Below are 22,521 nucleotides of genomic sequence, written 5' to 3'. Positions count from 1 at the left end.
TACTTGGCAAAGGGTATAAATATATTATTGGCAAGTTATTATTCCAGACACACAAATCAAGAACATGCCGTGCATGTTAGGCTGCTGTCCATCTCTAGCTGTCATATTTAACAAACCTAAAAGTTAAATGAGACAAGAAGCATCAGAAGCGCTGTCATTTCCCAGGTTAGAACAATTAATTCAGCTTTATTATTATTTTTTTATACATCACTGATACACTGTATTGTGTTGAAATAATTGGAAGAATTATCCATGTTATTCTTTGTGATTCTCCACAAGGACACAAATACTGGAGTGGAAGACAGCTCCTGGACGGGGGAAGGTCGCGTGCTGTACGCGCTTCCCTTGGCCCTCCGTCGCCTGCCTGTCAGCGTCAGTCTGTCTGTCAGCATACCTACCTGGACCTACTGACACTCACCTGAAAGCCACACGAGGGGAGAAACCTGACCCTGCTGCCGTGCTTAACCACGCTCAGCTCCCCCCTTCCACTGCTGAATACTCCTCCTTTTTACACACACACACACACACACACACACAGCATTTGGGCAAACCCTTATTGATAGTGGTAGCAGCAAGCTTTCTACGAACAGCTAACATCTTAATGAGCTAAACCAAAAGGTACTGTACAGCTACTGCTAAGAGAACCTAAGAACCTGGCCTTGACACGTTTAACCAACGACCAGATTAAAGTGCTAGATGCAACCCACCAATCCACACTTTATTTTATATATATATATATATATATATATATTTATATCGCATTATGTATTTGCATTATGTATTCATATTATATGTCTATATATATGAATACATATACATATTATATATATATATGAACAAATCTACTAATTTAACATTAATTTACAGGGTAATATACATTATATTGTAACAGCTGAAATATCAGCACAAAAAGATCACTGTCACACTTAACAGCAAAATATATATGATTATATAAGTCCATATATAATCATATATACCACTATATAATTGTCATATATGCATGTAAAACAGTTAACCACGTCTCAGGCTTTTCAAACAATACCCAGAAAAGCAATAGTGTATCAAGACGTAAAAGCTTTACAAGTTTCTCTCGACAGAGTGGCAGGTGGCGGCGGAGGCGCCGCGACCTGCGGGTATCTGAGGTCACAGGACAGTTATTTGCATATTCCACGAATCTATTGCAACACGTTACTGTCTACGAACCGTACAGCCAGCGTCCTGCGAGAGGAGCCAGTGTCAGCTGGACTCACACGTACACCCACTGAACAGAACATTACAACGATGGGTTATCGCTATGTGCTTTCAGATGGTGTGCTATGACAGTGAACGACAGGAGGACTACATTACACAATACTCTACAAGTTTAGCCTCGGAAAACAACCCCAGACTGTACTGTAGAAAGACCCCCCTCCCTCCCCCAGGGAATTTTCTTTGCTCTGAGTTAGGTGTCATCGTATCCTGCTACGGACGCGTTTTGTATACAGGTGATTTACCACAAATCTGAACTGTAATCTCCACCGTCACCAGGAGGAGTGGAATGTTTTCGCCGTGTCTCCCTTCTTTCCCTCTACCTGGGTCTTTCTCTTCTCCATTGGCTGACAGCACAGTGAGTAACATCCTACCAAACAGAGTTCTTGGGCGGTTGAGGGACTTCTTGAGGTTCAGCGGGGCAGGTTTCTCTCATCGCGGCCGTCCCAAACCTCCGCTGCCATCATCTTCACCACCTCTGATGACAGAGGTGCTTCAATGGTCCTCTCCCTTAAAGGTCCTTATGGTTCCGCCCCCACTTCCCCATCCTCATTCCTCTGATATAATCTCATGGCCACATTTACTGCTTTACACACTCACCCTAATCTGCAAGGACTCTGCACAAGGCTGTAACAAGATACACACAAAGGTAACTTTTCACAAAGAAAAAAAGCTCCGTAATAACTGCAGTAGTAATGCACAATAAGCATCCAATAGCTGGCTTCCAGCGTGGGGAGCCCTGGTGATGTGCAGTAAGGTTTGGGACGTTGCCAGTGTTCTAAAGGAGGCGCGCTCCTCGTCGCCCACCGTGGGACCTCTTGTATTTATCTCCCGTGGGGCAGTTCTTATTATTCAAAAGCCCAGATCTCTATGTCCTGCACGTAGAAGTCCTCTTTTTTTGAGAGCATGGGGTTCCCAAATGTTTTACAGGAGTGACTCCGGCCATGGTAGAGGTCTCCGTCCAGCCACAGTCCGAACTCACCGCTACGGAAATAGAAAATGTGAAGCAGTTAGAATACTGTCTGAAGTTAACAGCACAAGAGCAGAATAAAAACAGCAATAAAAAACAGAAGCCAACGCTCACCTTCCTCCACCGAAAGCTAAGGAATCCATGTCTCCCTTGATGAAGAACATGTTGTCACCTGTCCATTTGTACACCTGTTGCAGACACAACCAGTATCAAAACACTGATGACATAACATTATGTTACAACACTATCAACCCTGTGGCAGACACTCACCTCAAACTCTGGGTTGAAGGTGAAGAGGAAGGTCTCTCCTGTGCCATAAAAGCCATCACTTATTTTAAAGGGCTCAGATGCTAATGCACCAAACACCTAAAGAAACAAGAGCAGCTCATCACACTGGACTGGGGCGTTACCAGCACCTGTCACAATATAAACTGTCTTAAGCCTGGACGTTACCTGGCCGTCGCTGTCCTTAATGACCATGAGCACCGGTGTGTCCTGGCCCTGCATGGCTCTGTACAGTGTCTTAATGCTCATGCCGTGCTTAGCCGTGCCAAAGGCCAGCGTCCATGGGTATCCAATGGTCCGTGGTGGTAGATTCCTGGCAAGCTGCAGCCAGATATATTAATGAAGGAAGAAAAAAAGGACATGAAACGTAGAAAAGGCCACGGCAACCAATGCTCAATTACATCTGTGGTGACCTTTTAACATCATCTGGTGCTTAAAGAAGAGTAACGGGGCTCCAGATGCAGAGAGCGGGCTCTAGGGAAACAAAGGTCCAGTGTTCCCTGAGAGCGCCAGCTGCCCTGCTGCTGACGGACTGAAAGATTAACAGTGGCTGCGGTTCACAAGGGATGTGAAGACGGCAAAGGCGCAATAGGAGCAGTACAGCGTACGCTTCATTTCAGAACAGATGGAATAAAAGACACTGACTAAAACATTTGCTGCTGCTGCACAAAGCCCTTTAAAAAGTGTGTTCACTTGCCAAGCACTAGTCAGTCCCGTTGCCCTTTTATTGTTGATTCCGCACAGCTGAGTAATGAGCAGGCTGGAGATGAAGCCAGGAGCAGATGAGCCCGACCGGGCTCACCTCTGCTCTGCTATGAGCCAGGCCTGAACAGCATCCTGGAGACGACGGAGGAACCTTCTGGTCAATATGCCAACTGAAACTCATTTGGAGTGTGTGTGTGTGTGTGTGTGTGTGCGTGTGTGTGTGTGTGTGTGTGCGCACGCGCGCGCGACACAAGGCAAACCAACTAATGGCTCTGAAGTTTATTCTTCATGTGCTGGTCACAGGTGATGCCTTCCCTTCACTTTAATGCTGTCTTTAAATAAATGACCTAAAGTTCATTTCCATTTTAGTATTTGAGAATAAATCAAATGTTTATGGACTGAACATGTTCTCTGCTGTAATTATCAACTCAATTTCAGCAAAAATTTAAAAAACTATAATAATATAAAAATACATATAATTATTAAAAAAAAGTTGCCTATAACTCAGAGCAGACTGCCTTCGATTCACCAGAGCCATCAGACGTCCCCTAAATGCAGGCATCTATGTAAATACTGTAGAGTATAGAGAATATAGAGTTTGTTGAACCAGCTGAATTGACTATTGATCAGATGTGAGTTTCTTACAGCACTTATTTGAATCCTAAATATTATCAAATGTTCCTGAAGGAGAACTCCAGGAACAAAAGGCTTATTTGTTTTACATGCATGAATCAAAGAGTGAGATGACATCCTTAGTTTAGCCATGGCAAACTCTAACACTGTACAACAACAAATATACTGTAATAAAAACACATATGTGTATAATTTTAATTTAATTGTGCCAATGTAGCTCATCCCTCTGTGCTACACAGTCTTAGATAAACACACTATTTACCTTTTCTATCTGGTCGGCCTCCAGGAGGTCACTGGGTTCTCTGAGATTGGGTTTGAACGTGTCTGGTTCCAGCTCAGTCTTGATGGACATTCCATGTTTGGAGTTCACCTCCTCCTTGGTGGTAATCTGCAAGTAAAAATACAGTCAGTGGCCTTGCACACTCAAAACAAGTGTTTCCTTCCTTCCTTCCTTCCTTCCTTCCTTCCTTCCTTCCTTCCTTCCTTCCTTCCTTCCTTCCTTCCTTCCTTCCTTCCAATGAGCCCTGATAGCTTAAGATAGCTTGTATTTTCAGGTAAGGCTATTGATAAAACTGGCAAAACTGGTCAGGTTGTCTAAACCAACAAGATGAAACCTGTGTCTGACTGAGACGTTTTTTACACTATGTCAGACTAGAAAAGCTTAAAGCCATATATATGGGAATAGTAACTAAGGCAAGTAGAAAGAGTCCAACTGTACACATATGGGATCAGCACTGACAGGGTGAAATAACATTCGACTTCATTCTAATCTAATCAGCTAAATTAGTGTTCTCTAGCAACACAGCTGAATATGGTCCTGACACTCTCCAATGGTTTGGCCGAAGTGGGGGAGCAGGCACACACATTGTCTGGGAGAACTCAAAGTGAACAGAAAATTAGGCCAATGAATAATTTGCACTTTGGCGTTTTCTCTGACCAACGACTGGGTTGTTTATCTTTCTCGATAACAGGAGCCGATTGTGCCACTGCTTCACCACTGGCGACTGGGATGTTCTCGTGTTTCACTTCTCATTCAAATAGGGCCTCCCTGCATTGTCCTCAGCAAACATCATTCGCCCTATCAGGGGAGTCTTACTTCCACCCTCTCACATCACAAGCCGTGCCTTTGTCCTGCAGCACTAAACAATCTCCTGCTGTGTGCTCACACAGATCACCTTCTGTACACTCATCTCATGTGGATAAAAGTTTCTTTTCGAAAAAAGTACTCATTTCTACTGTATCTGTCTATAGTCAGCAAACCTCTGGCTTTAAATGCTAGCTGAATACTAGCACACACGCCACTGGGTTGAAGCCCTAGAAACATCAAGCCATCGTCTAAAAGCCTGCCACGGTGAGATAAGGACGGTTTCAAGTGAGAACCTCATCATCCCAAATGAGGCAACTGCTCTGTAATGAAGTGATAAAAATGTTTTCATTAAAGCTTGTGTACTCATCAAACCTACTAAACTTTTCATTTGAAGTGAAAATGTGTTATTCTATGTTAGTGTGCTACTGCAGGTAAAGCCTCCAGTGTGGCGCCTAAAGGGAGACCGTGCTGATGCAAAAAAGCGGCAGAGAGCGGCTGGGCCGAGCAGAGAGAGGGGGCTCAGGCAGGGCAGGCAGGGCACCTGGAGTCGTTTGCAGAGCGAGCGCAGATCTTCACTGTTTAGCGCGTCAATCCGACGGTGGTACTCTGTCAGAGACACTACCTGGTTGTACAAAGACAGGAACAGGTGGAACATAAAAGTGTTGCTGGCCATATAGAGGACAGGTTACTTTGGAATGAGTTTTGTGATCTAAGTAAACTTAACATTTTCACAAGAAGGGCTAATAACCAAGAATGGACTTGGATAAGAGAGAGGCATGGGGTCTCTCAGAGCACACGGTCGTTTTGCATGTTTGTGTAATTTGTTTAACTCAGTGGAATTAGTGAAGATACTACAGTAACCTGCGTCCGCAGAAAGCAGCTCATCCTGCTTTGGGCAAAAGCAACAGTGCAAAAGACAAACACGTACACAAAACCTCTGTCAAGCCCATGAACATTATAGCACTGTCTGTCCGTAACCATCCACAGAACCAGACCCAGACAGGCCAACGCGATGACCTGCTAACCACGGCTACATTCCAGCAGCGCTGAACCCCACGCTGCTGCAAACAGTCCACCTCTGTCTCTGTCCTGCCACTGAACAACGGCTGGAGTTCAGCTGTCTGACCACAGCCACGATGTTTAAAGCGCAAAAACAAGACAAACATACACGCACACATGCTGTCACATTCTACCTCAACCACTAAAGCACTGGATTTTTATTTTAATATGTTGGCTTACAACCGCCCTGGACTTTTACGCTAGTTTCTGGTTTAAATACCTTTTTCGGCAACAAGCTGCCTCTTTGCAGTTTTTAATAATGAAGCAGAGGCAACTACAGCTCTTATAAAAAATGCATCTGTGTCTCATTTCACCTGCAGCTATGAGGTACTTTGGTCCTGACAGCAGGTAAGCTAGCAGGCACTGTAAGCTAGCCAGCTCCAGGTTCACTTTTAAATGTGATTAAAAGTAGATCACCGTCAAAACAAGATCAACCTCTGGATGCAAACAATGTAATACAGCAGAAGGGCTCCGCACTCTGTATGCCTCAGTTATTAATATATTTACCAAGCCATATTATTTAAAGTGGCAGGTGATAAAACGTTGCGAACTGATATTACTATTTAACTACCATGTCACAATCTAACAACTTTCAGACAGCTTGCACAGCCACAAACCTCGTAGAACACGGCGCTACGAGCAGCGACCGCAGAGCCGAGCACCGTCCTGACTGTTAAACACTGGGCGGACAGTGGCCACTTTGTTGTACAGCAGTCACTGGACCGGACCGGACCGGCTCAGTGGGCTAGCCGGGGAGTTAGCCTTCACGGCGAGCTAGCATGGCTGGCTAACAACAACAACGAGGGAGCGCACTGTACACCAGGGGATGTAAATCTCCGGGAAGTGAAAACCAAAACACAAACAACGTACACATGTGTACTTGGGAGTCAGCCGCTTCTCCTGGTCATTCAGCCTCCTGGTGAACATGATTCGCTTTCTGGGTGAGGTTGAAGCTGGAAAGTCACATCACAGGGCGTTTAAGTTGTCCCCGAAACCAGCAGCCGGAGTTGGTGTAAAGCCCGTCGAGCCTGCGCGACCAGAATAGAAACATATTCCACCGAAGGGGTCTCGACACGGTAGCACTTGTGTGACGTCGGTAAGGTCCAATAACAATGGGGGACGGGAGGAAACGCGGGTCCCTATTGGCTGAAAACTATGACCCCGTCCCTCAAGCGACACAATTTAAAGGTACAGTAACATCAGCGCGGTGGAGGTATACGGGCCACCTCCTATAGCACAGACAGGTTGTACAGTACAGTACAGACTACCAGCACACACACACACACACACACACACACACACACACACACACACACACACACACACACACACACACACACACACACACACCAATTTCGACAAGATAAAAATATAAACAAACAAGAAACCGCATATTTGCTTTCTTACTCTATCCACAGTTTTGTCAGTTTTGACAGTTTCAATTCTGAAATCTCACAAAACCCAGCTTGTGTCCTCAAAGCTTCACTGAGGAGTTGATTACAGTTTACAACAGGTAAAAGCGAAGCAGCAGGTTCCTATTTACTTATTCAAATGTAACAGAGCCTCTGTTTGACACGTGGCCTGGGACAAACAAATCAGTCCACTTTGTTTACTGCAGCATTCATTTACATTAACATTTCAAACCACAGACTCTGTTGTAGAGTGACCTGCAGTTTTATTAACCAGTGACTAAATCTCATCTGACCAAATCTGACCAAAATGATGTACATCATTACAACCTGCGCAAACGGGAAAAGCTACATGGAAACACTCATCTACACTTCCTTGTCTTACTTCCACATTCTGTCAACAGAGGAGGAAAAACGGAACCCACATTAGAGCAGTGGGTCAACCGGCACAAACAATTCGGTTGTTCAGTGGTTACAGTCCTTGCACACGTTGACCAACACATAATGTGCACCATTCAGCAAAAGAAGTTGCCAAATGCACGACTAGTGACAAATCACGCAGCATGTGATGAAAGTAGAATACGATGACTAAGAAAAGTTAACAATTACACAAACATGCAAAACACTTTGGTTGGAAGTTCAGTGTAGCGCATTTCCAAGCCAAGCAAGTGTTAACACAACTAAAGTAAGTTGAATGTGAGAGAAAGTTCACAGAAACAACATGTACCATCAAATTAGGATATATACTGCAGAGACAAAAGTGCAAAATACCAAAGCAAATACAAAACTAAAGGCTGACAGCTAGACAGTAAACATCAACATCAGCACTATACATTTACAATACATATAAATATACACTTGACAATACACCACATAGAAGTCTGGTTCCATAGGGTATGGATTAATCCATGGCGGAGAACGCTGTTAATCCATATCCAAGAGGCTGGAGACAACACAACGGGATCACTGTAAGCACACACAGTGAGCAGGTTGGGCTCTGGAGATCTTACCTCCCACTCCTTGTTGTTGAGGTCGGTGACGGGCTCGTCCTGTGCCGCCTCCGACAACTCGTTCTTTTTGACAACCATAAACCCCGGCTCCTGTCCCATTCCCCTGACCCCCTCACCGTACATGTCGGGGCTCCACTGCTTGAAGAACACGTACAGATGGTCTGACCTGCGGGCAGAAGCATCGAGAAAAGAGGCTCAGTTCCTAAATTTAGACATGTTCTAGCAAATCATTTAAAAAATACCACTGATTGTCTTTGAAGTACTGCAGCGACATGTATTTGCGGGCCGTGGTTTAAGCAGCATTAACTGAAAGTGCTGACTATTTGAGAGCAGTGCAAGCAGTAAACACAGCATTCATTTATTATTATCCTATTAGGCTGCCACGGGGAATGTTTCAGCAAGTGGCCAGACGCTTACATATACATAAAGAGGACATGTCAGTGTTTGCCTTAACACTCTTTAAACCCGCTATTTTTGTATTTAGTTAAGTGAGATGTTGTGTGATATCTTCATCTATTGTTTATTTGATATTGTATTTAAGCATCTTCCTTAAAGACCTTGTAAAGTCAATAAATACGGTGTGATATCTCCTGAAACTAGCTAAAACTATTGGTGTATTGCACTGCTGTGGCTGCTAGACATAGACTAGATAGACTAGACTAGCTGTGGCCAATGCAGTAGGCTGAGCTGCCTTTAGTGTCATCCACAGCTCATTTACCAACCACCTTTTCCTCCCACCCACCAGCCACACAGTAAAATTGTGCATGTGGCCTTTTATACAGCTCAAACTACAGAGACTCTATCATTGTCTGAAGAAAGGGCCAATAAACCACTGCGTTGTCAGTCCAAAAAGCTTATGATCACTCTTCCCACGCACCCCGGCCTTCCCACAAGGCCAAGAAGGAAAGTTAAAAATAACAAGTTGTAACAAGCACAAGCACTGTCTTGTGTTAGTACTTCTAATTCTGCATCCCTGGGCTCTCATCATTGAGAGCATGCATCATGGCAAAGTTGTTTCCTAGGTGAGAAACGCTGCAGCTAAGCGCTAAGCAACATGGGGACGAGAACAACAACAAGACTCCAGAAGTTAATGGCAGGAATGAGGTAAGGAGGATTTCAGCGTCACTGCAGCATTCAGCACATACTCAACGCGATGCATGAACCGAAAGCTATAATGGTACCACACGAAAACAACACTAGACTTGGTTCACGCCTTCTGTTCAGGTCAAATATAGTTCATCCGCGTATTTGTGGGTAATACGTGTTCACAAGTACACAATATGTAGACAACCACAAGCTTTGCAGTGTGTGCGCCCCCCTGTAGAAATAAAATGCATGCCTGCTTCCCCACAGAGTGACTGAATAATAAATCATTTCGCTGTCAGAGACGCGGCACAGAGAGATGGGCACAGGCCGCGGAGGGAGTTGGAGCTGACAAAGAATGCATATTTGATTAGTTTGAAGTATTAAAAGGGCTGGAGGTAAGGCACCTTAGCAACTCAGCTGACTATTGTGGTGTGTCAGGGATTTATTAAGCTCACAGGGGTCACTTTGGGTTTCAGTGGAAGCCCTTTATCTTGGCTCCCCCAGAAAGATCTGCTTGTATGCAAATGCACTGCCCCTGGGTTAAAGGGAGGCAGAGCTGAGTTACTGACCTCTCCTGCGGAACAGCAAACCAGTACTCATGCTTCTTGCCCTGCTGGGCGTACTGCTGCATGGACGCGCTGGCGTTGGAGACAAACGTCTTCTTCATGGGCTTCCCCACCCGCAGACACAAGAACTTGTGAGAGCGGTGCTTTCGCCTCTGACCAGACGCAGTACCTGGCAAAAGAAAAAATTCACATGGTCACTGACTAAAGGCAACGGCACCGGGACAGTTACCAACTAGCTTGGCATTCAGGGAAATATTGTTTTATGGCCCAGATGTAGATGAAAAGATCCGTCCAGCCTCATGACTTGACATGACTCATGACTAAAACTGCAGCTTCATCAGCCAGTCGGCTTAGCTCCGTGTGAAGAGGCGAAACAAATATAAACACGTCTCCAAACTGTCAAGTCATTCCCTTGAAAACAAGCATTTCGTTCTGTATCTGATGTCTGCAACTTCAAAAGATAAAAACACATCCTCTGAACTGATTAACTGTGCTTTCCCTTGTTTTGTCATCTGGCCTACTTTTCCATCATCCATTTATTGACTTCAGCTGGGGTTAGTCATTCAGTTGCAGAACAACCACAGACAAAATAAATGGAGAAGCGCACGATAATTGATTGTGACACCGAGCCCATGGTACATCATCAGTGACTTATTATAAGCACAGCTCCAGGAAGCTGAATGAAATCAGTGTGTGTACGAGGTTACAGCAGCACAGAGTGCTCTGTCAGCTCTTGGTACCCAAACAGGCTTTAATAAATTAATCTGCTTAGACAACACACCTTCATGAAACACATTTTATTTTTGATATGCATTCAATTGGTACTGTATGAGTGCGGTTTGTTTTGGAAGAGGCCATGAGATTTAGAAGAAAGTGAGTGACTCAGTGTAAGTGAGGCCACTGTCAGATAATATATTGTTACATTTATTTTAATTACAATTACAGTAGATGCATCGGCTCGGGTTTTATTTCAGTACATCGACTATCGTCTTGCTAAAGGGATGTAGAAAGTCTTAGCTTCATTATGTTATCATTAAGGGATAATTAATTTGCAAGACTTCTGGCTGGTGCGTCTAAATTGGTACTGATTTAAGTGATTAGAACGTCTACGTCTGCTGTCAGATTCAAAGAATTGCGCTCAAAATTAATGAATTAACAAAATCAAATCTTACAGATAAATCAATATGGATGTGGCTTAACGAACCGATTGGTGTCGTATCACAATTCACTATGACGGATACTAACAACTATAAATAAACACGTGTTTATGCTGGGTCACACAAACTGAGGTGTGCTTTGATGTCTGACACCGTCAGAAGATATTTTATACATGCAATGATGCCAGCTTGCCCACTGCATGTGTAGATGTAAACCTAAGAAGGACAATTAAACCTGTGGGTGAAAGGTTGAAATCATTCAGTGAACACAATCAAAGTTTATTCCAGACAAACTGTTTAAATGCACCTGAAATAAGAACCAGAGGACACTGAATATGATTAACCTCCCACTGAACGCTGCTTCAGAAAGTGTTTTGATGTAGGATTTAATAGTCACTGTTTCTCCCCTTTGCTTGTTAGAGCAGGTGTGTTGTGGCATTGTGGTGTTTGATAGGCTTTAGCTTATCGCCTGGAGGAGGGGCCCAGACCACCAGAGCCCCACATGAAAGAGCCTAAAATCAAGCTCGCTCCACTGAGGTGATAAAAGCAGAGACGCTGCCTTTACATCCCAATTACTAGCACCAAGGCAGAGTGGAAACGAAAAGGTCATCAAGAGTCAACATGAGAGACACGATCCACTGAAGCCACTGAGGAAAAAACACTTTGATACTTTGCAGGTAACTCACTGATAAGATTCATTATCTCAAATAATGATTTGTGCACCTCCAGAGGTTCCGTTTGACATAAGACATATACTGATTGATTTTAACACCATTAAAGACGTGTATTTACCGTCTCCAGAGTTCTGCGTGTCCTCCTTTTGCATCTCTTCAACATTCTCCTTGCCTTGTTGCATAGTGTCCGCTGTGGGGATGTCTGTCCCCTCCTTAGTGTCCCCCTGTGGACCGGCTGATGCGCAGGTGATGTCCGTGGCCCCAGGGTTATTGGCGCTTTGGGACGCTGGTCGGGAGGTGCTGTTGCTGGGACCCTGGGCCTGGCTAGTGCTGCTGCTGCTGGTAGTGGGTGTGCTTGGTGGCTTCTCTACACTGTACTGCTTGGGTACCGTGGGGGACTGGCTGTCATTCTCTGTGGCAGTGTCGGGTGGACTGTCCTTGGCTCCCTCCACCGCGGGCTCGTCTGGCCGGCCCACCGAGCTGTGGGTACCGCCCGGGGTCCGGGAGCTGGTGCCGGCGGCCTCCGCTTGAGTGACAGTTTGCACGGACTCCGTGGAAGCGCCCGAGGACTTGTCCAGGTGGAGGTCCTCGTTAGACGCCTGCTCCTCCTCCCGGATGGGGGACAGCTCGGACTCAGTGAAGACGTCCTCGGAGATGGAGCCCTCGGAGCTCCGTGGGGCCGTGCTGCCACTGTCATTGGCCACTGGCTCCCGTAGCCGGTGCTCTGGGTCCTTCTGCTGGGAGGGATGTCTCTCAGCTGGCAGAGGGTCCAGGTTACTGCAAAGATGAAAAAGACAGGAATAGGTGCATTATTCTACATTTTCCTTACTATGAAGGTTCAAATATAGATGTAAATAGAATCACGTATGGAGGCTTGGACTGGTAAACCTGACTGGTTACACTGGAAATGCAGGATACAGCAATTTGGCGATACTACATGCAGACATATTACTTTTTTGTATAAAACTATTACACTTCACAGGATCAAATCCCGCCCGCATGTTACTTAGCTGTGTGAATAGACAGAAAGAGAAAGCGGGGTCAGCAGGGTGCGAGGGAGAGACAGAGTGGACCAGAACAATGGACCACAGATGAGAAACAGCTGGGCTTGGCATTGAAAACACTTCCATGGGCAACACTGGATCCAGCTCTGACCAGACTCTACAAGCAGCTGAGGAAACAGAAAAGCCACTTTGCAGGGTTCCTACCGGTGCAGCTTGTTTGTTCATGCGTTGGCTTAAACAACAACAACAGCAGTAAAGCAATCAGAGCAAAAAAAAAGAGAGGAAAGCAGAAAGGAAGGAGACGTGAAGCCTCCGATGAAGCTGCCTCCCACTGCATAAAGAGGTGAGCAATCACAACGTAGGAGGGTGAAGGCACACTTCATTAACCTCGCTGTAATTGCCGTTTCCTGTGTGTTTTAGTGCGTGTGTGTTTGTGTGCGGGCTGGAGAAGAGGGATTTCAACCGGCGATCGACTGCTGATGCGATCAGACCACGGGGTGCAGTGGAGAATGACACTGATTACTGGTGGAGTGGGAGTGGGACTAGACGTGTGTCAGGGTCTTACTCAGGTACAGCCTCCCTGATCTTGGGGTCAGTGATCTCCTTGTAAATGGCGGCAGACTGCACCTCCTCCAGCGGACACATGATGCCGTACTCCTCGCACCCGTGGGCCTGAACCAGAGGGTCCATCCGGTGAGGGTCGAACATGATGTTGTTGGGCGTCACCAGCAACACGCCGCTTACCGCCCCCTAGGAGACACAGCATGAGCTCTGTCATCGCTTTAACGCACAGGATACAAATAATAAGTCATCGTCACATAAACAACTGGAGGCTGAATGCACCAGGGGCCACAAACGTCCTAAATCAAGTAAATTTACTGGCAGTGCGGACCACTTGAGCGCCTGGTGCTCATTTGGTACCTCACACACACACACACACACACACACACACACACACACACACACACACACACACACTGATGGACGAACTGGATGGAGATTGTGTTTATTTCAATCCAAGACTCTCTGCTGTCTTCCATCATACCCAATCAACTACCCACAGGCTGACTCTGCCCAGTACCAACTTTTGCTGTTTGTGTTATTTATGTTGTGTTTAGTTCCTCTTACCTTTTCATCTGTGATATACTTGCAGTTGATCTTGAGGAACTTCTCCGTGAGGGCCTCTTCCTCCTCGGAGGTGGATGACACCACCCTGGATGGGCGCAGGGCGGGGAACACTGGGGGGGGGGTACCTTCTGGTCTGGGGGGGCCATCGGAGTCCTGGAGGTGAAGTGGGTGAGCGCTGTAGATTATCATTACTCATAACACAAAATGAAGGCTACACGTTAGCAATGGATTCTAAAGCGTCAGGGCGCCTAAAAATAAACATCCGCGGATGCGTCATGACTGAATGTGCACGCTGCACTCACCCAAACAGACTGAATAATAAGCTCTGTCAAACAGTTTTAGCTCGATTCACTTGGTCACACACGCCGTCGCTAATTTGGACGCTTATTTCATCAAACTAATGCGTCCGTCTCTCCGAACGCATGATCTAAATAGATACAGAAGGTACAGAAGGACGGTTAAAAGACAACCAATGAGAAAAGCCAAATAAATAAATGTGTGTGTCATTCACAAAGGTAATTAGGTAAAAAACATGTCGGCCCATGTTTTTGTGCATCTGAATACCTTGTTAGTTTTTTATTAGAGGCAGGAGCAGTTTTAGAAAACAGGTTGAGGGTCACATCTCTTCAGATGACAACTGAACTGGCTTGAGGATTCATTTGTCAGTGAAAAGGCCCAAGAACATCACAGAGCACAGCAATGAAGGAAGGATATTTATTAAGTATGGGAAAACCCAGAAGAAAGAGAATGAAGTGCTTTTTGATATTTGGAGATGATTACGATTATACCTTCATGGGGTAAAGAAATGAAGTAAATTCCTAACTCAACTCTAACTCAATTTGACACTAAAGGTTGTTGCTTGTTCTGAGAACAGGAGGAAGACTGACTCAAGTCAGTCCTGATGCGTCTGCAGGCGGACGCCTTGCAGTACCGACCTCCTGTGACAGCGAGTAGCTGCTGGAGGAAACGGGTCGGACTGAGACAATCAGGATAACTGATGGACAATATGAAAAAGGGAAGAGACGGAGTGAGGATGAACTGCCACAGTGACCGAGCAGTGGAGAAACAAGGAGACAGATAATGATGATCAAGGGCAAGAGTTGAGAGGGACTGGGGTGAGGACGGGGGAGCAAGGGTGAGTGCGTGGGAGTCGAAATGAGGGGAGGTGTTGACCAGGAGGGCTGATGGAGAGGTGAACGCTGACGGAGATCCAGCGAAGAGGTGAGAGAGGAGAGTCTGGGCCCGCATCAACTGTCTGCCGTCTCCCTGCACCCTCCCCCACACCTCCCCCTCTCCGTCTCCCAGCGCCGTCCACAAACAGCCTGCAGCCACCGACCCACACCGACACAAACAGCTCAGACACCATCCAGCCAGGAAATGCTGAGAGGAGGGGGGCGGTTTGTTGCAGCCAAAAGAAGCCTCGCTAATAAAAAGATAGAGGCCTAAAAATGTGGAACGAAGAGGGATCTGAGCTGAATTTAAAGTTTGGAGAACACCCTTAGAGTGAGGGCGAGCGCTGCCACCGCTCGCGTGTGTGGGAATCCACTCTAACCGAGCGCCGCGGCGTCCACGCTGCTGCACTTCGGCGCCGCTCCCCGGCGACTCACTTCCCGGTGACTCACCGGAGCCGGCCCTCCTGTTTCCAGGGTTAAACACGAGCAGCCAAGCGGCCCCGAAAAATAGAAATTAACTCTGACTGGAGCGCACCTGGGGACGGGGTGCGAGCAGCAAGCGAGCGGCCACGTCGACACACGCAGCCTTTAACCGACAAGGCACAACAAACGCCTTCCTTCCTCTCCACCCAAACAGGAAACCGTCCAAACATCCCTTACTGTTCCACCTGAGCTGTCTGCTGCTCCTCTTCCTCCCTAACTACCCATGCTCGTCCTCGTTTCCGGCCGCACAATCCTATTGGCTGCTGTGCTCCAGACCCCGCCCCCTCCACCTGCTGCATGTCATCTACTACATGACACACTCCAGCCACACTTGACCGTCACTGGTTAGCGAGTGGATTAGGTCTGGAGCTGGTGGTTCAGCTGCTTAGATGCAGGTCTAACTAGCTTTACTTGCTGCCTCCAGTAGAATGGGGAGGCAGAACACACCTGTCGCCTGGGACTGTTCAGCAGGACGCTTAGCCTCGCTGCCAAACTCAGCTTCGCTGTTTGTGTCAGCTGCTGCGCTGCCGAGCAGACGAAGACTCCTTGTAAATTAGCAGAATCCACTGTGTTACTGTCAATATTGGTGTTTATTTTGCATTTGTCGGCGTTCGCCAGCGGTGCTGCCTTTACAGCCACGTTTGGCTTCGTTTGCATTTAGTCCAGTTCTAGCAAACCTCCACTGATCTGAGACCTTTTAATCCTGCATCTTCGAGCACATGCGCTTCTGACCCATTTCGGTTGATGCTGCAAAAACACTTAACAGACACCGTGGCTCATTCTGTTGTTATTGCACTCTGAGCCTTGAAAACACTATTCCTGCTGATGCCTGATGTATTTTTGCTTCTATTGGAGAGTGGGCAAAATGCCACACGGAATCTAAAACTCTAGACTGTGATGAATATCTCATTGTTAAATTGCCTAAATAGGCAACACTTAAAACACATTTAAGCTGCTGTTTAAGTGTTTCTGTTATTACCAGTAACAAAATGCAAACCATCCAAATGATGATAAAGAGAATAATATCACTGGTAGAAAAAGACCACTTACACTGATGTCTGTGTAGCATAAGGCTGTAAAGGTTAAAGCAGCACCGTGCTAACAGGGCCACGTGAATCTTCTTTTACCCCCCACCCCCCGGTTCAGACATGGCCTATGTCCTGAAGTGACCGGATTCCAGCCAAAGTCTTGGAAACGGGATTTTTTTCAGTGTGTGACATCAAACGGAGCGAAGGAGCAGAGCGCGGCGAAGTGGAATGGCCACTGCACTAAAATCCGAAGATGAAAGAGCTGCTGCGCTGGCTTCACATGTGAGTAACTGCCGAGGGAGGGTGGGGGCGAAAGGGGGGGGGGGGTGCTGGTAAAGCCACAATGGAAGAGCGCTGGAAACGGGCATCTGGGATGAGAACGGCCGAAAAAGAAAAAAGACGTGGCCACCAAGGCTTGTCTCTGAGGGGCTTGTGAGGAGCCGGGTGGACAGCATCACAATAACCCACTGTGGGAAAGCTGACACTGATGCTGGGGACAGGAGATGGGTGTAACAGTGTTAGATGATAGCTGTGGTGGGGCTGCAGAAAATCAATATCCGTTTCCAACCAATATTCCTCTCTTCACTTACACTCACTAACAGTAAAAGGGAAATACCATCTACAAAGGTGTGGAGCCTGTTTAATCTGAGTCACTATGAATAAATGTTTAAAGAAAAGCAAAGCAGGATATAAATATGTGAATGCAGAAGCTAAATATTGTATATATTCATTAACAATATACAAAAATGATAGCTTGTACTTTAATAATAATTTAAAATGTGCTGAAATTAGTTGCACTGTTACTCAGTAATAGAGAGTCTACAGCCTGCTCTGACCTTGACAGTGACACACAGTGCAATGAAACATCAATGCACAGCTCCACCTTGTGGGCACGGTCCCGTTCTGCAAGAATGAGCACACAGTGATTGGCATTCATCACGTCTGACGGCAGACATCCTCAAGCACAATATGTAGTGTTTGTATCCCAGGAGCACGATGAGGCAGCGACATGATCCTCACCAAACCGTAGCATGTTGTAAATAGAAAGGAGGCCGCAGATACATGAATACACATCTGAAAAGGGTTCACTTCCTCCACTGCCTTTTTAAAATCATGCTCTGGCAGATGTCAGCAAAAGCGGAAGAGACAGACAAGGTCATAGCCGCTGTTCATGATGCTGAGTAAGTGTGTGTGTGTGTGTGTGTGTGTGTGTGTGTGTGTGTGTGTGTGTGTGTGTGTGTGTGTGTGTGTGTGGGTGGTAAGTGAGGAAGGACACACAGATGACCAGAGACCAGCCATGCCAGGAAGCCAGCGGCTGCCAAACAATCCACTGACCTCTAGCCACAAAGTCAGCCACTCATTCATGTGGACGTAGTGTAGTGAACACACACACACACACACACACACACACACACACACACACACACACACACACACACACACACACACACACACACACACACACACACAGCCAGACAGCGATCCATGCCTGCATGTTGCTCTTTGCTGCCAACACCAGCAGGCCGGCAGGCAGACTGAGAGCATGAAGACGCTTTGGTGCTCCCTCATCCAGCCTTAAGCTTCGGCACAGAAACAAGGAGCAACACAAACCTCACTGAAGCATTGATGGCGTTGTATAACAGGTGCACCACCCCCATTACTGTAAGTCAGATCGTTTCGTTACACAGCACGTTTCATGTTTAATGTTCATCTTTAACCTTCCTCCAAACAATATGAATCATATACAATCAAAAAATACAATGTTACTAAGCTGTACAAAAAAACTGTTACATATATGTTCCAAAAATGGTCCAACCTCGTGGGCACGATCTCGTTGTGCAGGAGTGAGCGCCGTGCAGCTGTGATTCATGGTCAAGTGTACAAACACCTGAGGCCACAGGTTCTGCCGCCTGTGTGCTGCTGATCATATCAGCACAGCGGCGATGACCCTGATGAGCTGGCCTCAAGGTTAAATAGCACAGGCTGCCTGAAAACAGTGATCAGGAATTTGTGTTGTGTTTACCCATGACTCAACTCAGTAATTACTGCAAGAGGGGTTTCTACAAAGTAAGAAAGTCTGAAATTAGGTCCGTACACTTCTGAAAATAATACGTTTTTTTAGCACATTTAGCAAAAATGTTCCTTTGACATTATGGTTATTATTGTAGATTGATGGAAATTGTTTACTATGTGCAAAAAGTCTTATTCTTAAAAATTCACTCCAGATTAAATTATAGGGAAGGACGGTAGTAAAAGACAAAGGAGCAAATGAACTAAAAAACCTAATTAGCAGTTTCAATATGTTTAACATACGAGTAATTTAAGACATAAATAATCCAACCCGGTACTTGGTGATCTTATATTTCGGCAGTTCCCAACAACCAATACACCTAAAAACTTCTTCTAGAATGAAACTAGAGAATATGGGAGCAGACTCATTTGAGAGCATTTCAGCCTAAAGCACAGACCCCCTGGATGCAGCTTCAGTATGTCTTATTGCGTGATTCAAATGTACTGTGTAAAAAAAAATCCACTTGTGAACATCTCCCAGAATTGTCAGGCATCTGCTACTGAAGCAGATCTGCCTCTTCTCTACTCAGAACCAAGAGAAGCTAAAGTAGTGTCTCTTCAGAGCAATAATCTCCACCAGGGTTTTAATAGCTATTTGATGCTTGCATTGCTATTTCCACTACACCTCCCAGAGCCGTTTATTTAGATCGTACTCTCATTGAGACGAGCGTTCCGAGCACCAAAATAGGCTTGTAATTAAAAGATGCTGGGGATTCTGGAGATGTAGAAAAGAAGCAGAGCGAGTTATTAAGGTACTTCCTGTGGTTTTAAAAAAAAACACCACCTGGATGATACTTCCTTCTATATAACATGAGCAAACACACACACACTGGTAGAGAGGGAGAGGCTCGCTAACATGCAGCGTGGATGGACACAGACACACAACGCCTCCACAAACGCATACACTTGGCACATTGGGTGAGGTAATGTTCCCTTCCGTCTGCCTTCAAAGCACACTTCCTTTTGCCTGCAATAATTGCTGCCCGGCTGCTTGTCTGGGAGCGCGAGCGGCGCAGTTCATTAGCTAATCTAAATATCAGACATGGCATCACTTTTAAAGGCTTAATTTCCCGGCAGTGGCAGCCCCCTCTCTCTGATCCTCCCCCGTCAAGAGCCGCAAAATATGCTTCTGTTCTCTCAGGCGTGACCCAAATAGATAAGTCGTGAATGAACGGGGCCTTTTCTGTTGGCATCCGCGGAGAAATTGGCGGACGGAGACGAGAACGCACCAAATGCTTGTGGTGGGAAGGCGCCTGAATTCAAGTGGTGCAGCAGTTGACAGTAAAAGCGATGGGGACAGCGGTATCCATTTTCTTACGAAGGCAGCAAAACGAGACCCCCGTTTCCGTGGAGACCAGCAAACACCCATCCTCCGTAAGGGACCGGTGGGCTTCCTGTCATGCTTAATGATTGGCTCGTCCGGATGCGGCGGATGCAGCACCTGGGACTGACGGCTCAGGCTGTGGGTCTGAAGCCAGAACATGTAGCGCTGAGTGGACCAAGCTACAGCTCGTCTCAGTTTGTCATACTACGCTAATGAACTGTGGGAGCAGTGGATGCTGTCAGTGTGTTGGTGAAGGGTGTAATTCACGCTGTAATAGTCTGAGTTAGTTAAACAGGTACCTTTGTAGGATCATTCATTTAACTAAGGGATACAGTGTATAGTCTAGTTGAGTCAGACCCTTTTTATAATATGACCTGGATGACCTTTGCACTTTTGTTTTTGGCAGATTTCAGTACAGTTAAAGATTATTACTAGTAATATACAGTTTTTTATATTACAAAGGCCATAGGCTGACTGTGCTTTGGAAATGTCAGCACTATTTCCCCAATATTTTCTCATGTGTATAATTTCATCAGGTTCTGCACAAATCTGAATAAATTCTCAAGCAAACGACAGAAGAAACTGCATTTAGCGCCTTTAAAATGAATCTGGGTTTGTACCCAACTGTAAACACGCATGCCTCCTGTTCTGTGCTGGTAAAATAAATGACAGAGTGCCTCCTGTCTCTGCTGCCCTTGACAGCACGGCCCATGACCCTGTTCACCCCATGTTCACCAAACAGGCTGACAGCCAATCTAAGCTCTAAAACGTGGCAGCAGGGGTTGAAGTGGTGTGTGTGTGTGTGCGTGTGTGTGTGTGTGTGTATGTGTGTGTGCGTGCGTGCGTGTGTGTGTGTGTAGACAGCAGTGACTGCAGGTTAGCTTGTGTGTTGCTGCTGTATATGCCGAGCAGGATGTACAGGATTACTCAATGATGACCTTATGTCCCACGGGGCCTTATGCACAGGACCACAAAGTGGCAGATGTGGGCTAAGTTGGTGTTTGATGGTGGTTGATAAATAGAAAGCAGTTAGCAAGCAATTTCATTGTTATCGACATGTCAGCAAATATCCTGATCGATAATCACTGGCCTAGTACAAACAATTGCCTTGGATGGTTAAATTGCATAAAATGATTAAAATCATAGCGTAGTGTAGCACCTAGAGAAACGGCCCCCAACCTATCTTGTGCCATAAACCGGTTTAATGTGACACAGTATTTTCACAGACCGGTCTTCATTGTGTGGTGGAAATATACAACAGAATAAAATGATACGACCAGCATAAGAACTGGTATTTTGGAAATAATAAAGGTGAATCCACTTTATCAGCAGCATCGTTGTAACATTGCGTACTGTAACATGCAGAATGCTTGATCTCCAAGAGGTGAAGCAGTTTGAAGGCTTCATTAGAGCTGGTCGCTGCATATTATACAGAGAGGGTTTGGGGCTGATAACAACCTGTCGTAATAAGTCCATGTTTCAAGTAGGACTCTCAGTATTGTCTGTTAAAAGCAGCTTTCTTTTTCTTTGTAGTCGTAGACCCGTCTTCTGTCTGCACAAAGAAACCTTCCAAAGATGTTTGCTTGCCAGTTCGAAGGTTTCGGTTTAGCAGTAATGTGTTATGTGTTAGCGGCCTGAGCAGCCTGTTTATGAGGGCAGGTGAGACACGTGGCCCAGGCAATGAGTCATAGACGGTAATTTTCCAAAATAAAACATCATTTAGGATCACACAATAGACAAAATAGAAACAAATGAATAAAGTATTCTTTCATGGCCCGGTGAGGATACTGACCCAGAGGAGATTTCCTGTCCATCCACAGAGAATAATACACCCTAACATGTGTGTGAGACATCATGCATCAGCGTAGTGGTCAACATACCGTCACTTTCTCTAAATCAGCTTCTGAGGAGGTGGGAGACAGGGGGCTGATGGGACTGAGGGAGGGGGAGCTTCCAACACTGGAGACGTACTCAGGATCAGGAACGTACAAAACCTGCGAACACAATCACACACAAAGTGTATTTACACAGGAGCTGCCTTTGTGCAAACACATGAACAGCAAACCACAAATGCACACACACACACACACACACACACACACACACACACACACACACACACACACACACACACACACACACACACACACACACACACACACACACACACACACAAACCAAAGGTTTACAAGGCAAATAACATACACTGTACATCATGTGAACAGTCCCATGTTATGGGGGAAAAGTGTCACATTGCTCACATTGTGTCACATGCCGCCTTCTACGTCTACTGTTGTTGTTTTGCTCAACTCCACACTGTTTGGACACTGCTCAACTCAGCTTTGTTTGCTGAGACCTGAGGCGGGGGGGATGCCACTGGGCGCACAGTCTGTCGTTTGTCTAGATTTTCGCTGGATTTCAAA

General features: G+C 45.9%; 1 protein-coding gene across 9 annotated transcripts in view; it reads right to left on the bottom strand.

Moving 5' to 3' along the window:
• Positions 1-154: 154 nt before the first annotated feature.
• oxr1a (oxidation resistance 1a) overlaps positions 155-22,521 on the bottom strand; it is an 89,869-nt gene continuing 67,502 nt past the window's right edge. For 5 of the 9 annotated variants that reach the window (XM_029127958.3, XM_029127957.1, XM_029127959.1 and 2 more), the window contains 12 exons: positions 21,979-22,092; positions 14,022-14,174; positions 13,459-13,643; positions 12,008-12,666; positions 10,062-10,227; positions 8,407-8,572; positions 5,470-5,550; positions 4,104-4,229; positions 2,672-2,824; positions 2,489-2,584; positions 2,333-2,406; positions 155-2,232 (listed from right to left, as the gene is read on the bottom strand). In XM_029127958.3, the coding sequence (XP_028983791.1) occupies positions 2,097-2,232; positions 2,333-2,406; positions 2,489-2,584; positions 2,672-2,824; positions 4,104-4,229; positions 5,470-5,550; positions 8,407-8,572; positions 10,062-10,227; positions 12,008-12,666; positions 13,459-13,643; positions 14,022-14,174; positions 21,979-22,092 (2,109 nt within the window). In that variant the 3' untranslated portion in view covers positions 155-2,096. The other 4 variants (XM_029127961.1, XR_008692743.1, XR_008692744.1 and 1 more) reach the window with 4 other exon arrangements.

The sequence above is a fragment of the Betta splendens genome, chromosome 16 (assembly GCF_900634795.4).
Source record: "Betta splendens chromosome 16, fBetSpl5.4, whole genome shotgun sequence".
Lineage (NCBI taxonomy): Eukaryota > Metazoa > Chordata > Actinopteri > Anabantiformes > Osphronemidae > Betta > Betta splendens.
Note: the sequence above shows the minus strand (reverse complement) of the source record. Positions and strands in the feature narration are given on the sequence as shown.